At 37.0% G+C, this 15888-nt stretch overlaps 1 protein-coding gene across 1 annotated transcript; it reads right to left on the bottom strand.

Annotated features, from left to right (window-relative positions):
* Window positions 1-309: 309 nt before the first annotated feature.
* CNEP1R1 (CTD nuclear envelope phosphatase 1 regulatory subunit 1) lies at window positions 310-13545 on the bottom strand. Its single transcript, XM_037816297.1, has 6 exons — window positions 13433-13545; window positions 12249-12320; window positions 10122-10195; window positions 6946-7055; window positions 6766-6820; window positions 310-1610 (listed from the first exon to the last, which is right to left on the bottom strand). Exons 1-6 carry the CDS (start codon window positions 13455-13457, stop codon window positions 1569-1571), a joined length of 378 nt encoding a protein of 125 aa, XP_037672225.1. The 5' UTR covers window positions 13458-13545; the 3' UTR covers window positions 310-1568.
* Window positions 13546-15888: the final 2343 nt, after the last annotated feature.

Raw genomic sequence — 15888 nt, 5'->3', positions numbered from 1 at the left:
TCTGCATTTCCTGACAAAGAGCCAAATGTTATTAGACAATGATGAATAAAAGTAATCATAGTCTAACAAACTGGGACTATATGATTTCTATTTAAAATATGTTCTACTGGATAGAGAGTTAAAGTAAAATATCTCATTTGGAACTAGTCTGTATCTGATACATGCAATGTTTTTTGTCTTTAAATTTTCAGGGTTACAGACTTTTCAATAAACCAAGGAAAAAGCCGAATCACTAATTATATATAAAGTATTTATTTGTATGCACACATTTACCTACAAAATTTACAGAAAATAAAACAATGCTGAATATATAGAATACCCTCTTAAAACTTCTTAGGAGCAGAGGGTTTTTATTGCTGCAGTTCAAGGAATAGAATTTTTTATATGTGGAAGCCAAGACAGACACATTTTAAGTTAAATGGCAGCCCTGTTAAAAAATTGTTGTCCTGTTACTGGATTTTCAGCTTTATGTTAAATGAAATTTAAAAGATTGCTCATGAAATAATTTAAACCTTTTCAAAATCTTCTCATAAACAGGTAAAAAGGCACCTCCAGTACTTTAAAATATTTACAGCAATCCCAACAGTTTAATTTTAAGGGCTCTAATAGTACACGTGGCTATTATGCATACACAGTATGTCATTAACACTCTCTGAACAGTGAGAATTGTAGACTCTAGTTTGTGGCACCACTCCGTGTTATCCTCATGATGGAGTAGGATGCTCGATTACACCTGTGCAATACTAGGGTAACAGCATGTCTACTACAGTATAAAATCCAATTATCTAAAATAATATGACTATCAAATTCCCAGACAATACATAATTTATAACTGAATTTGTATATTCAGAAGCCTTTGGAGTGTTCTTAAAATTATTAAAAAAATATAAAGTATATTTAGCATTAAATGAAAACAAGGAACTGAAAAATATAACCACAATAGTGGCTGAAGTTCATTATCTGGTTTAACAAAAATTACTTCTCAAAACATCTACAATTTCTTACAACATAATGGAGATGAGTTTTCCTCAGTCTAAGCTCAATCCGATGTTTTTCCTGAAGTATGATTAAAAGAGAGGAGTACAAGAATGGAAGGCACAGCTATGCACAATAGCCGGTTTTAAAGAACTATGGGGATGTCAAGCAGATGTTCCTGAAATACTGGTGCAGGAGAACCAAGTCCACACAACCTTTCCCTCTTTGTTTAACATTGGCATTGATTTGCTATTTACAGTAGTTTGCAAAAATACATTATAAAAACTGAATGAGGTTCTGTTTCTAAGTTTAACTTAGTAACATACATACATACTTCACCTGCAAAAATATTTGCAGAATCTGAAGTACTAAAGTGACACTAATACTGAAACACAGGTAATCAAAGGTACCAAAAGCACTGATAATGTAAGTCATCATCATCAAGATAATCTGGGTAAATATTGCACACTTCTTGTCAATTGTTGCTATGACCTTCACATATCCAATTGGAAAAGGAATCCATTATGGCTTTTTGCTGTATCACTTATTTGAAGAAAGGCTGTTTTAGGTCCCATAATAATGAATGCAGACTGTTATTGAACATGAGGCCTAGGTTTCAAAATTAGTTTTCCTGTCTGTAAAAAAAAAAAAAAAAAAAAAAATCAATCAATACACTCTATTAAAAACATCACCACTTATCTAAAACCCATAAAAGGCATTCATTCACAGGGAATCAGAACACCTCTCTGTACTTGGTCAAGATTAAGCAATTGATAGTTGTATTTTCAAAGTTTTCTTTGTGTGGAGCTTTCATCTGAAATTTTTAACACTTTTAAACACATTTTTATTTGATAACATCCCTGCATACTGGCTACTTAGAATATCAGTCAATACACTGGATAAAATAATATCCCAACTTCTATAGCTTAATTTATGTTTTTTAAATTTTATTTTGAAATAAATTCAAAGTTACAGGAACAGTTGCAAAAACAATACAAACCCCCCATACACAGCATACCCTGACCCCCCTCCCCCGATACCCTGATCCATCAACTTTAACATGCTGTCACACCATTTCTTTCTTTCCCTCCCACCCTCCCTATCATCCACCATCTACTGCTGTCTTCTGAACATATGAGAGCATGCTGCACACATCCTTGAACACTATAATTCACATATACAATTTCCATGAACAAGAACATTCTTTTACACAATCCCATTCACAGCTAAGAAGTTCAAGAAATTCAACATTGATACAAAGCTTACATTCTGCATTTCCTTTTTTTTTCCTTATGTCCCAACTGTGTCCCTTTGAGCCTCCTGTCCTCCATCCTCAGATCCTTTTTTTTTTTTTTTTCAATTGTGGAAACATATATACAGCCTAAATCTTCCCATTCCACCCCCTCCCTAGCATTCCATTAGTGGGATTAATCACATTTAGAATGTTGTAATGCTATCACCTTCCACCATCCATTACTAGAAATTTCCCTTCACCTCAAACAGCAACCCTACACTCATTTCTTAACTCTCCATTGCCCCTTCCCCTACTTCTCATAACCCATACTCTACTTTTCATCTCCATGGTCATATTCTCTGATAATTTCTTTGTGTTTACTGAATGGGGCATCTCTCCCCCCCCTTTTTGCACAGCTCTGCCTTCCCAGCTCCGGGACAACTAGCTGTGCCGTGGGATACACTCCTCATCAGTCTGGGTTCCCTGGCGCGGCTCTGGGCTGTGGGTACAGCCCCAGGCAGGAGTGTTGCCAGCACATGGGGAAGCCGGCTACAAGGGGTGCAGTTTCTTTCTTCTTTTGGCTCTCCCCTCTGTCCTTCTGGCCCCGGGACAATCAGCAGTGGGTGTGGGGAGGGCTATCTGCCACGCCAGACACCGAGGTGTTAGCTACAGCCCGCTCCTGCAGTGCTTCACTGCGCGGTTCTCACTGCCTTATCTGCAGCCGCTCCCGGTTTTCCTCATTTTATTTTTTTTAAAAAGAACTAGTCCGTCTCCAAATGCCGACCCGCAGTTTCCCCACACTGCAGCACGGCCATGGGACTTTCAGCCGGCTTACTCACTCGTTTCAGAATGCAGACTCCCAGTTTCACCAAGTGCATGGTCCCTGTGGTTTTAGCAGACCTTGTCCAGAGATGCATTGCTGGAAGTGGTATTCTGGGTCACTTTCTGGTTTTTAATCTAGTAATTTTCATGGAGGTGTTTTTTTGCCCTGTCTCACCTAGCCGCCATCTTAGGTTCTCTTATGCTTCTTTTGAAAAGAAGTTTACAAAACTTAAACACTATTACATATTTGAACAAAACATTTCTCCTTTTCCAACATAAAAATGCTTTAATTTCCTCAGGTTAAAGTCTCTGCTCTCATGGAGCTTAAGTTCCACTGGAGAAGACAGAGAACAAACTTATATAATAAAGAAAATATGTAACAGCTATATGTGTTCAATGGAGGATTAAATTATGGTGCACCCATAAAATGGGTAATATGCAATTTAAAAAAATGGAAGACTAAACTGAGATAATGCAGCTAAAAGGATAAGCCCAGGGCCTGACACATGGTTAACACTCAAATGATAGCTATTATTCTCAAATCATATTGTTGAGTCAAAGAAGCAGGTTTCAAAAATCTGTAGCATCCTGCTTTTATAAAATGCCAATGGCAACATACAATAAAATATAGAACATGGTGATTATCTTTGGTTGGTGAGATTCCAGGTACTTTTAACTAGTTTTATTTTATTTTTAACCTCAGGTCATCAGTATTCTGGTTCTCTTTTGATTCTCATTTGCACTGTAAATTTTGGTCATTTAATTTTTTGTCATTCCTCACATGGACATAACCTCTTTTCTGACTTCTCTTACCAGAAACCAGTTTTGCCTATCTGTGAATGTGTAAATAAATGCAATCATACAGTGGATGTTTTTTTTTTTTCCACAATTGACTTCTTTTACTCAACATGTTTCTGAGATTTGCCCATGTTATTCCATGTTTTAGTAGTTTGTACCTTTTTATATTGCTAAGTAGTAAACCACTGCATGAATATACCACTATTTGTTTGTCCATGGTTTTAATATATTTTAATCTATTTTTAATCATATGCAAAAGACATTAATGTAATCTCCTAATAAAAATTCCAGTGGTACAGATAGACTGAAGTCACCTTTCCATCTACCTCAAATTCTAGTCCTCTCTCCAGAAGAAACCCATTTTGGAAAGAATTCCTCCAGATCAGTTTTTATGGATTGACATTCACATATCTAAATAAAAATTTGGTGTCTAACAGGCTGAAATGTTTGTTATAGGTGATATACATCCCTTAGGATTTGCTTCAAAATAATCCAGTGGAAGGGGAAGGTGGGCAGGGGTCCAGATGAAACAAGAATAGCCATGAGTTGATCACTGTTGACACTGGCCAACAGGTACATAGGAGCTCATTATATTCTTCTCTCTACTTTTGTTAGGTTTAAAATTTCATAGTTAAAACTTTCTTAGAAAACTAACAAACTAAGCATATTATTTGGTAATCTGCTTTTTACACTTAGTATTATATTTTAGAGATCTTTCCAAGTCCAAATTTATAGATCTATTTTTGGTTTTCTATGGTATGGCTATACCATAGTCTAACTTACCTCCCCTATTGAGAAACGTAAAGATTGTTTCCATGTTTTCACTACTGCAAATTCAGACACAATGAACAACCTAATACTTGCCTCCTTGTGTGCATGTGTTGATTGTTCCCGCCTTGAATAGAGAGAAGTAAAATGGCTGGGTCACAAGGCATGCACATTTTACATTTTAATACAATGATGAAAATCTGTCATCTAAAATGGCCATACCAATTTATATTCTCAGCACAGCAGTGTATGGGCATATCCATTTCACCACAACACTGAAATTATCAAAGTACTTATTCTTTGCCAATCTAACAGGAAAAACAAATGCAAATTCACTGTTGTTTTAATTTCCATTTTCCTCATTACTGATGAGGTTGTTCAGTCTTTATATATGTATGCTGGCTGTTTGTATTTTCTCTTCTGTGATTTCAGTGAATCCTTTTCCCAAACTGTTCTTTTCTTATTCATTTTTTGTAAACAGCTTTAATGAGATATAATTCATATACTATACAATTTCCACTTTTAAGGGTACAATTCAATGGTTTTTCGTATATTCACAGATATATATGCAATGATCACCACAGTCAATTTTAAAACATTTTCATCACCTCAAAAAGAAAGCCCTTATGCTTTATCTATCACCCCCTTATACCCCTCAACCCTTAGCCCTAAGCAACCACTAATTTACAGTCTCTATAGAGTTCTCTATTTTGGACATTTCACATGAATAGAATCATGTACATAGTCATTTGTGACTGGCTTCTTTCACTTAGCATAATGTTTTCAAGGTCCATTCATGCTGTACCCTCTATCAGTACTTCATCCCTTTTTATGGCTGAATATTCCACTGTATGGATACACCATATTTTATCCATTCATCAGCTGATGGACATTCGGGTTGTTTCTACCATTTGGCTATTATGAATAATCCTCTGACCATTCATGTACATATTTTGAGTAGACATATGTTTTCATTTCTCTTTCCATAATTTCACTTTTCTTTCTACCTAGGAGTAGAATTACTGGGTCTTATGGTAACTCTGTTTAATTGTTTGAAGAACTGCCAGACTGTTTTCCAAACTGACTGCACCATTTTACATTCCCACCAGCAGCACAGGCGAGTTCCAATTTCTCCACATCCTTGACAACACTTACTATGTGACATTTTGATTCTAGCCATCCTAGTGGGTGTGAAGAAGTGCCACACTGCAGCTTAGGTTTGCATCTCCCTGATGACAAATGATGTCTAGCATGTTTTCTCTTATTGATATTTAATATGTCTTTAAATAGTCTGGATACTATCCTCTATTTTATACCTTGCAAATACTTTCTTCCAATTATTACTTAATTTCTTGCCTTTCACCGTACAAAGTTTTAAATTTTGATACAATCAAACATATCCACCTTTTTCCATTATGGCATTTCTGTTTTGTGCCTTATGAAGGGATCATGGCTAAAAACATTTAACTTTTTTAATCTATATGGAATTTAGTTTTTCACTGATGTGAGAGAGCTAAATTCATTTTTTCCAAATGAAGAGCCAATTATCTCAACATACTAGCCTATTCCTTCCCTACTGACTTGAAATAGTATCCTTTTTCTCCGCTATTTTTTTAAATGTATGTGTTCAATCTTCATTCTCATCCACTGATCCAGCTGTCTTCCTGTCCTAATAATTTTCTTTTGCTGTTTATTCTAATTTTCTATAATGAATAGGTATTGTTTTTCACAACTTTTAAAAACATTGATGGTAAAAACGCTTTTATAAATAAAAGAAAATCAAAATAAACCATAAAGAATACCATTAAATAAGTAAAAGTAGTTTATAAAACCAACATCCAATGACCATTTTTGGCCAATAATATTCAATGTATTTCACTGAATCAAAGATGGCTTCAATTATAAGATGCATCATTTTTTAAATATCATTAAGAAAAATTAAACTGTCAACTCTGCAATTTAACTTTGCTAAGACACCACTGACTATTAGATGTATCTCATTTTCAGAGATGTTGAAATGTAAAAGATATGCCTCAGAATCAGTGCTATGAGGTACATTCCCACCGTCAATTTCATGGTGACAATTTATTGTTAATGTTTTTCTAAAGCCAAAACACTTCAGTCCCTTCCTGCACATCGGCAGTTTTCTAACGAAAAAAAGTACTTACATCATCACAAGACATATTATATTCTGCCAATACAGTTCGACATCGAGCGGCTATACTGAATAAATGTGGTTAAAGGACAATTTGTCATTTCAAGAGTAAACTTCTAACAATCACACAGATCATGCAGACGGTGCTTCAATTTACTTCACAGAATAAAATCCAATCAGTAATAAAGGATACATTGATGGTGCAACTACTCTCTTGTGTATTCCAGCAAAGAACAAGCCTATAAGAGTGATGCAGCTAATGGTAAAAAATGGGTGGTTCCACAATGATGTGAAGAAGGACACCTGTAAAAGAAGAATTTGAAATGCCAAAATGTCAAAATTCTTATAGTACTAAATTCCAACCTCCCCGCTTGTGAATAAATAAATATATATCGTTTTCTCATCTAAACTAGGATTTGAAGACTTCCAATAAACCTACTTCTCTGTATTGCCATGCTATTAAAATAATGTATGCTTTGCATCTTCTATACTCTCTCCATTCATTTCAAATCCTTGAACCATCATAAATCCATTCCTATATTCAAAAACCAAACCTATCGGAGGTATTTACCAACCAATTTCCTAGATGCTAAGATCAGTGCGACGCAATATAAAAAGCACAAGACTACGAGCTTGAGAGCAGGGATATTGTCATATTCATCATTGTTCTCCCCACGTGTGAAACAGCACTTGATGCATATATAGGTGCTCAATAAATATTGCTTAATGAATGTAAACAAAAGTCAAATGTGGTCTAGTTACTTTCCCTGTTAAAAAGCTCCCATAAGGGAGTTTAGCTAAACCTGCCATTTATAACCTGGCCCCAATGTTCACCTCCAGTCACACTTCCACACATATGCGAACCACATTACTTTCTTCTTTTCTATCTGGCCAATACCTACATATCCTTATAAAAACCCTGCTCCAACATCACTATTCCTCTCTGCAGAAGCAAATACTGAGTTTGGTTTTGAAACTACTGAGATTTAGATGGTCATGGGACATTCATGCAGGAAAGCACAATATCCATAAAGCAATTAGAGTTCAAGAGAAAGAAAGTGCTAATTTTAGGTCTGGACATAATCACATAATAGTAGAAAACATGACAATACATGACTCCAAGAATGTGTAGAAAGACAAGAGCCCAGGATCTAGGACTGAATGAGGAGCAGGCACCGAAACCAGACTACTAGGGAATTAGCTTACTGAAGAAGCAAAGAAGACAAGTATTCAGTGAATATGAAAAAAGAAACCAAACGGACAAGTAACTTAGATAGCATCAGAATCAAGCTAAGCACACTCTCAGGCACACTCTCATCCTCATTCCAAGAGATGTGTACATGTTTCAAGACAGAGAACATAACATAAAAAGCACCAGGTATATGGTCTAGGATGGTATTAGTTAAATAAATTTGTCAAATAAAAAATGAAAGGCTGAAAAATATCAGGAGAGAAGGAGCTCCAGAAGAATGACACCCTGAAGAAAGGTTAATATTCCAGAGAAGGTCTTCTTAACACCTCTGGGGACAGTTTAGTCCCTGCAAGCCAGCTATGTTTGTGTGGCCTATACCATGTTAGCAAATACTGTGTTTTGCTAAACTTTAATTTTAATTAGATTAAGTCAGTATCAAGTATCGGCCTTCTTTCCTACATGGCAACAATAAACTACAAACAGCAGTTGTCCCCTTTAAATCAGGCATTCACGTACTTTCCAGTTTGCCATATTCATTCTCCCCCTGGTTTCTTCCAGCCAGCCACTGGCTTTTGAGTTTGTGACTCCTGTTACAGACATAATTGCTGGTTAAAACTCTGTCAGGTTTTGGGTTATTAAACACTGAAATATACAGAGCTAACCCTTAGGCTAATAGTTATATTCTCACCTAATTTAGAAAATTACATTAACTACAGAGTTTGGGGCCTATTGCAAATTACATTTAATTCTGTTTTATTAAGATCTCAACTAGCTGAAATCAGCTTATATTTTTCCCAATTAGAAGTCGGATTCATTTCCCAAGATAGACCTTTTTCAATCTTCTTGCCAACCTCTTTCCACTCTTCTCCTAAAGATGAGTACCAAGTACAGCCTTAGGATCAGATTTTTATAAATGAACACACAGGAGAATTTCCTGTCTGCCATGAAAACCCCTCCATTAACATGAAGTTCCATCCTCCCTCTACCTCAGTGAATAAGGCAGGGATAAATAAACCCCTGGCAATATGAACTGTCATTTAGACTGATGACTAAAACCTTACTATTAGGTTTACTTTCTGTATAATCTAAACAGTTATAAATAAAGCCATAGGAATTAGTCTAACTACTTACTGTTTTTTTAAAGGGAGGGGAAGAGTTAAGAATTATAAAGATTAAAATATCATTACTGTTTAAATAGAACTGTACTGTGTGTGGGGGGGGTGTCACAGAGAAATGGAAGACTATCGGCTCCCTAACAAAAAAACTTGAGTTTGAAATTAAGGCTCAAGTGAGTAAAAAGAGGTGGAAATTTGAGAAATATGTCATCAGCCTCTACAGAAACGTGCTTCAAGATATAAACCAAATCTGTTACAGCACTGGATATGGGGTTATTATCCTTGGACAGTGTCAAGTGGAAGATCTCTCAGGATCTCCAATATTAAACTTCATGCAAGAAATTATTTTAGAGATAAATGCTAAGAAAGAAAAACTTTGTTATCTCAAGGAACTGATATATGAGTTCTATTCACAGACAATGAAAACCATGGAATTGAATGGGACTTTACTGGTCAGATAACTCAGAAACTAATTCATAACTCAATTCTGGCAACTGTGCTGACCACATGGCCCACCTATCAGTGACCAGGTTTCTCTCCTGGTTTTGACTTTCTGGTCTAATCTTTAATTTATCTAGCCCTGTCTTTTGACAGGGCTAGATTACATTTTGTTTACATTTTGCTATTTTTCATTTGTGCTTCCTGTAAAGTCATCTCAAATGTTTTATGGAATGAAGAATGGTATTAACAAAGATGACTCATAGAAGGAAATGTTATAATTTTTTTAAATTGGCATCAATGACACTAAATGAACAAAGCAGAACAAAGAGAATGCTCACACTGAAATACATAAAATGTACTACACAAGTTCAGAAATGAATGAAAAGTAATGTAAGTGGAATAATATTTGCCAGGTCTTTTTCCCTGTAAACATATTGAATCCATAACAGCCAATCAAAGTTTTCCTTAAACAAATTAATATAAAGCATATTTTTAATATAATCATTAATATTACTACTAGTAAGAATAGGTAACATTTGAATAACACTTTACAATTAACAAAGCATTTCTATATCCATCACCTCAGTTAATCTATTAAAGATTTTAAAACAAAACTTCTACCTTTTGTGTCTCGGGATCTATTAACCAGTTCCATGCACCAGTAGCTGTACAGACAGATACCACTATAAGAAGCACTGATGAAAGATAAACACGAAATTAGTAAGCAAATAAACCCTTAATATTTGATACTACCACCACCAGTTCCTAATGAATGACAGCGAAAGGACGCAGCACTTCAGCAAATGGAAAATGCACTGAATTCAGGAATTAGGAGACTTGCCAAATGACCTCAAGACATTCTCTGAACACTGTGAACCTTAGCAAGTGAGGATGATACTGTCTCCCTTATTACTACTCAAAACTTATTCTGTTATGTAACTTCAATGTGCTTTGTATATCGTGTACATCCAAACTTAAAAAAAAAAAAAAACTCTCATTTTTCTAATATAAACAAACCAAACAAAAAGTCCTTTTTGAATGCACTCAGTCTGACTAAATATTTTTTCCTTGAGGACAGACAACTGCCTGCTGCTGAATTTAACAAAGGTCAATGTTAGGAAGTGTGCAATCAGTGTGGAATACAACAATCACTATCAGATTTTCCTGAAGGGATTAAAAGGAAGGTCAGAGTATATTAATTGTTTCTTCTCCCTACAAAGCTAGAATTAATTGTTTAGAAATTCTCAAAGCTCAAAAGTAAAAGTTAAAAATAAATGGCATTATTAAAAAATAATAAAAGGACACCAAAACTTAGTTAATATTCTAGAGATCATGACAGTTACCTGTCTTTTAGTCGGGATGCATACATTATTAAAATGTAGAAATCAAGTTTCAAAGAACAATAGAAATGCAGTAAAACTTTATCTAGAATGCCTGATGATGAACTTTTAGAAGAGGCAAATCACTGAAAAACAATCCCATTTTGGGTATTTAATACCAAAATCAAAATTTCAAAATTATGTTCTAAGCTCATATTTCCAATAACAAATATACTATTTTACACAAGAATTTTTTTTTTTTAATGAAGCAAAAGCAAAATCAAAACCCAGTGAGAAGGGCCCTCATACACATGCCTTCATTTGATTGGTATATTACCTAAGTTGATGCCATTTAAATGTAAGCACCAAGTCCCTGACTCAAAGAAAAAGTAAAATATGTTCATTATATTAGACCTTATAAGACAAGAAAGCATCATCTACATTTTAAAAGACTGAGTAACAAAGAAACAAAGATTTTGGGAAGATCCCTAGGCAAACCAGAGAACCTGAGAAAATCATTCCTTATGAATTCTGATCAATCAGAACTCACATATTACACAACTTAAAATTTTGCAAATAGACCTAATAAAAATTACACACAAAATTCTTGGTATTGAACAAACCCCTAACATTGATAGTGCTCTTTTGGCTCTACAAACTGAGTTATACTTCAAAATAAAGTATGTCTTCCCCATGTGCTGCTGTACTTCCTTCTTGATATGGATTACGTTTCAATAATGAAAATCCGAGAAATTAAGACAGATCCCAACATAGGTTAGCAAAAGTATTTTGTTTGCGGATGTCATTGTATACACAGTTGTCTGCATTTCAACAGGCCAATAAGAATTCTTTCAAATTATATTTTGCAGCATATCTTTCATATAGAAGACTCAAGATATTTAAGGACATTAATAATGTGAATTTTTTTTTCTAGGTCAGCCTCCAAAGCAGCACAAATATGCTCTTTTAAAAATCAACAAAGGGTAATTTCCTCCTATTCAATTCATAGCCTTCAAATTATGCAATTAAAAATAGGGTTTTACTTATTAAAACTTCATTTCAATAGCACAAAGGCAAACTAGTACTGCTAAACAGACTACTGAAATTTATTATGTTTGTTTTTATCAAAGTCATATTTGCTTAATAAAAGTTAATGCATTTTAAAAGAAAAACAAAAATTCAACCATGCAAAATAGATTCTTAAGGGTGACCAAATATGAGTTCCCCTTCTTAACAATTTCTTTGTAATGCATGATTTACAATGTTATATTTTTAAGAAATCATCAAAACAAGGAAATCTTACAGTTTAGTGACACCTTAAAAGCAAGCATTTGTTAATCAAATGGTTTACATAAAAGCAAATCATTCCTAGACAGATAAAAGTAGCAATTGTCAGTCTCTTCCCCTTAAAAAAATTCAGTGAACTCACTTCTCCAACGTCCAGTGGCAGGTTGCAAACAATGAATATATTCCGTAAGTCTTCTCTCAAAAGCCTTGAGATCTAAGTAAAAAGATTTCAGTTTTCCAATTACCCACTGTATGACTAGTTTGAGTTCATTAAAGATAAAGTTTTAGATACTCTAACTGCCTCAGGTTTTACACACCACCTTATATGTATCACTGCACTGTTTCCTTGGTTTACTACACAACACAAGTCTAAGCACTTGATGGAAACATTAGGTTTCTCCAATTCGGATTTCACATACTGTATAGGAAACCGGCTGGTTCAGATTTAGAAGCTTCATAAAGTAGTATGTGGAAAATCAGCAGCAGTCTCAGCCCCCAAAATTAGGTTTTTTTGAGTTACAAATACAAGGATCAAAATCAGGTAGAGTTTTAATTCTGTGGGCACCAAGAACTTTCTACTGGAACTACCTCTTAATTACCTAACACCAAAGTCCTCGAGGTCTATTTGGCTGCGATTATCTGTTTCTACTTTCTAGCTCTTATATTTAATTAATGGCTTTGCCTGCTGTCTGATCTTATTAGACTTACTGACCCTGCTAATACATCCTTAAATGGGTGTGGAGAGACACTCCCCTTGCTCACTCCGAATGGGTTACAGCTGATTTTAGTGGCACCATGGAAGTTCCGACGCCCTTACCAAAAGACAGGGACGTCCAAGATGCTCCCCCTGAATGGGCAAGGCGGGGTATCATTTCCACAATCCCATTTTTAAACTTTAAAAGGGAAACCAAAAAGCATTTCCTTATCCAAGCAGTAACAGAAACGACAAGAATTAGGAATACAACTAGTGGGGTTCATTAGAATAAAATGGTGGTAAAGTGAGTAAACGTACAATATGCAACTAGTGTTTGTTAATAAAGTAAAGCCTGCTCAGGGCCTAAGCTGGTGGCGGACGAGGGGCCTGACGCGCCACCTCCAGCGTCCACGGAGTTCCCGAGCGCCCAAACCAGTTTCCGGCGGGGTCCCGCAGCCCCTAGGCCCCCCAGCCTGGGTCCGCTGCCCCCCATGTCCAGAGATCCGTCAGTCCATCCTCCGCGGCCTCCTCTCCCCAAGACCGGGTCTCCGCGGCTCTGGCCCCTCCACTGCCCCGCCTGCTTCGGTGAGGAGACCCGGGGCGGCGCGGCAGACGCAGAAGGCCCAACCTACCTTCCGCCTGCTCCAGCGAGTTCATGTCGGGCGGCACCTCGGGTCACCGCCTCGGTCCCGTCCGCATCGCAGCTCCACGGCCCCCGCCCGGCCCGCAGCGCCAACTCCCACCCCCTACCGCTTCTCACTGCCCCTTCTCGTTGCACCGCCCCCTACCTAGACCCGCTACGCTCATTGGGTATCCCCGCCGAACCCTCCAACTACGACAGATTTCTATTGGCTAACGACGGCACCGCCCGCGGGGCCTCGTGTTGGATGGTCAGCCGGAGGGACCAAGAACTGCCGGCGGCTGGGCTGGTGTGGCGCTGGCGCCGCCTCCTGCCCCGGGGCGGAACTGCAGCCTGCTCCGGCCCATTTCGTTCTTTCTTTCAAAATGCTTGAGCGCTCACTAGGTTCCGGGCAGTTTTCCCGCCGCTGGGAAGCGACACAGAAATCAACGAACTGACCCTGCCCTCAAGGAACTCATGGTCTAATAGGAGAGATAAAATATGTACAGAACTAACTAGACCAAAGAAATGGGTTTCCTTACTTATCATAATATCTTTCCCAGGTACTCAGCCCCTTAAGTAAGCATTTCTACTTTGTTTACTTTTTTTCTCTTGTCACCCAACTTTCATAAACCAAAAAGGAGGTAAATAAAGTATGGGTCCCTATACCTATTACTTTAAACAATGTGAAAGGCATTGACCACATTTATATTTGATTAAAATTCCTTCTTGTTCATTTCCTTGTGGTGATTTAGTCATTCAAAAACTATTTGTTGCATGACTTGCTAGGCAATGTATTTATCAGGGATAGCTCGACGAGCAAGACAGACAAGATTCTTGCCCTTAAAGTCCAAGGGGTCAAGTCCAAGGGGGCAATAAGCACATAAATGCGTAATTACTTTCAGAAAAGATCGTTCTATTAAGGAAATAACAGTGCAATGAGATACAGCGGGATGACAGGGGAGGAGCAGCAGGAGCAAGTGTTCCTGGAGAGGAGACAGTTGAGCTGAGAACCCAAAGATGGATGAGAAGTAACCAGCCACGTCAAGAGACGGCCAAGAAAGTTCCAGGCAGGATTGGAATTTTGTTGACTATTGGTATTTTATTTTGTTCATCCTTAAACTTCCTCCTCCCCTTACCAGAAGAATTCATTGATTTTCTCACCACCACCCCTCTCCCCCCCCCATTATTTTACTTTGTAGGTTCCTCTGCCTTAGCACTTTTCAGTTTCTATTTAGGGAATCTTCCTCTGGACCAAATCTTTTACATGCATTGTCTCATTATCACTCCAAGGCGATAGATTTTCAGCTGTGGGTCAAAATGCGTGAGAGACACTGAGTCAGTTTCCTCCGTTTAAATTTGGGATAATAAGTTCCTTTCTGAGGGTTCCTGAGTGAGGATTAAATGAAGTCGTGTCTGTCTGTAAAGCTTAGCACAATCTCTAACATGTAGAAAACAGCCAGAAACTATTGATGTGTCAGACTCTGGTTAGATGTGAGCTCCTAGAAGGCAGGGCCCAAAATTGTATTCCTCACAGTCCTTTTGAAATGACCCAGAAACTAAATGTCAACTCCACAGCCACCCACCCACCCTCTTGCCTCCAGGCAGGTGACCTTAAAACTGTTCGTGGGCTGTGTCCTGTTTTAAAAGCAGTCCAGGGGAGCAGGTTCCGTGGCCTCCACTGACGACATATTCCAGGGGATTCTTAAACCTGCATTTCTGCTTTTTAAATTTTATAAACAATTTACATATGTAGAAAATTATCCTTAACAGCTACCCACACAGGTAATCACCATCAGTGCTGTGTCATCCATTGTTGTTCCGTGCATATGTGTGTTGTTACTAAATTGGTGTCCTGCGATATGTGTGGTTTTCTATCCAGTTTTTTTTTCCTTTTAACGTACCAACTTCTGTATCATTAAATATTGTTGCAAACATGAAAAAAAAAAAAACGCATGAGAGGGTAATGAAATCCATGTAATGATCATGAACATTATTATTTTTTAAAGTGAACTAGAATAGAATAAAAATAGCAACATCATTTGAAGTAAGGGTAAGTATTGTTTCATGGGCTTTCCTTTCAGTTGTATGTGTGTATATGTTTGTAAATTGTGTCTGGTCACAGTAAAGAATATACCCAAGTGAGGGTTAAAGTAAAAAAAAAATTTGAAAGTTTAAAAGTCACCAAGGTTGATATTAATAGGTCCATTTTACAAATGAAAAAAAAAATAATAATAAAGTGAGTTTGCCTAGACTTTTGCAATTACTGTCATAGCCTGGATTTAAGTCCTAAATAAAAATTTACTTCCTGCTCAATGTTCCATTTCCCCATCTTCAAGTCTTACTTGTCACATTTCCCTTTGGCACCCAGCAGAGCTTAGAGAACATCTATTGAACATCTGTTATATGACAAGCTCTCCTGGGCTAGATCCTGAGGAGGTGAGGAGTGAGACAGACTAATGAATAGGA

This window comes from Choloepus didactylus, chromosome 22 (genome assembly GCF_015220235.1).
Source record: "Choloepus didactylus isolate mChoDid1 chromosome 22, mChoDid1.pri, whole genome shotgun sequence".
NCBI lineage: Eukaryota > Metazoa > Chordata > Mammalia > Pilosa > Megalonychidae > Choloepus > Choloepus didactylus.
This window is presented reverse-complemented; position numbering and strand designations above follow the sequence as displayed.

Bases quoted from the DNA above. Each gene is read 5' to 3' on its own strand.
- CNEP1R1 (XM_037816297.1), bottom strand. From the start codon at position 13,457: ATGAACTCGCTGGAGCAGGCGGAAG. The intron at 6,821-6,945 runs GTATCCTTTATT...ACATTTATTCAG, and splicing joins AGAGTAGTTGCACCATCAAT to TATAGCCGCTCGATGTCGAA. The intron at 1,611-6,765 runs GTAAGTACTTTT...TTTTTTTTACAG, and splicing joins ATAATATGTCTTGTGATGAT to ACAGGAAAACTAATTTTGAA.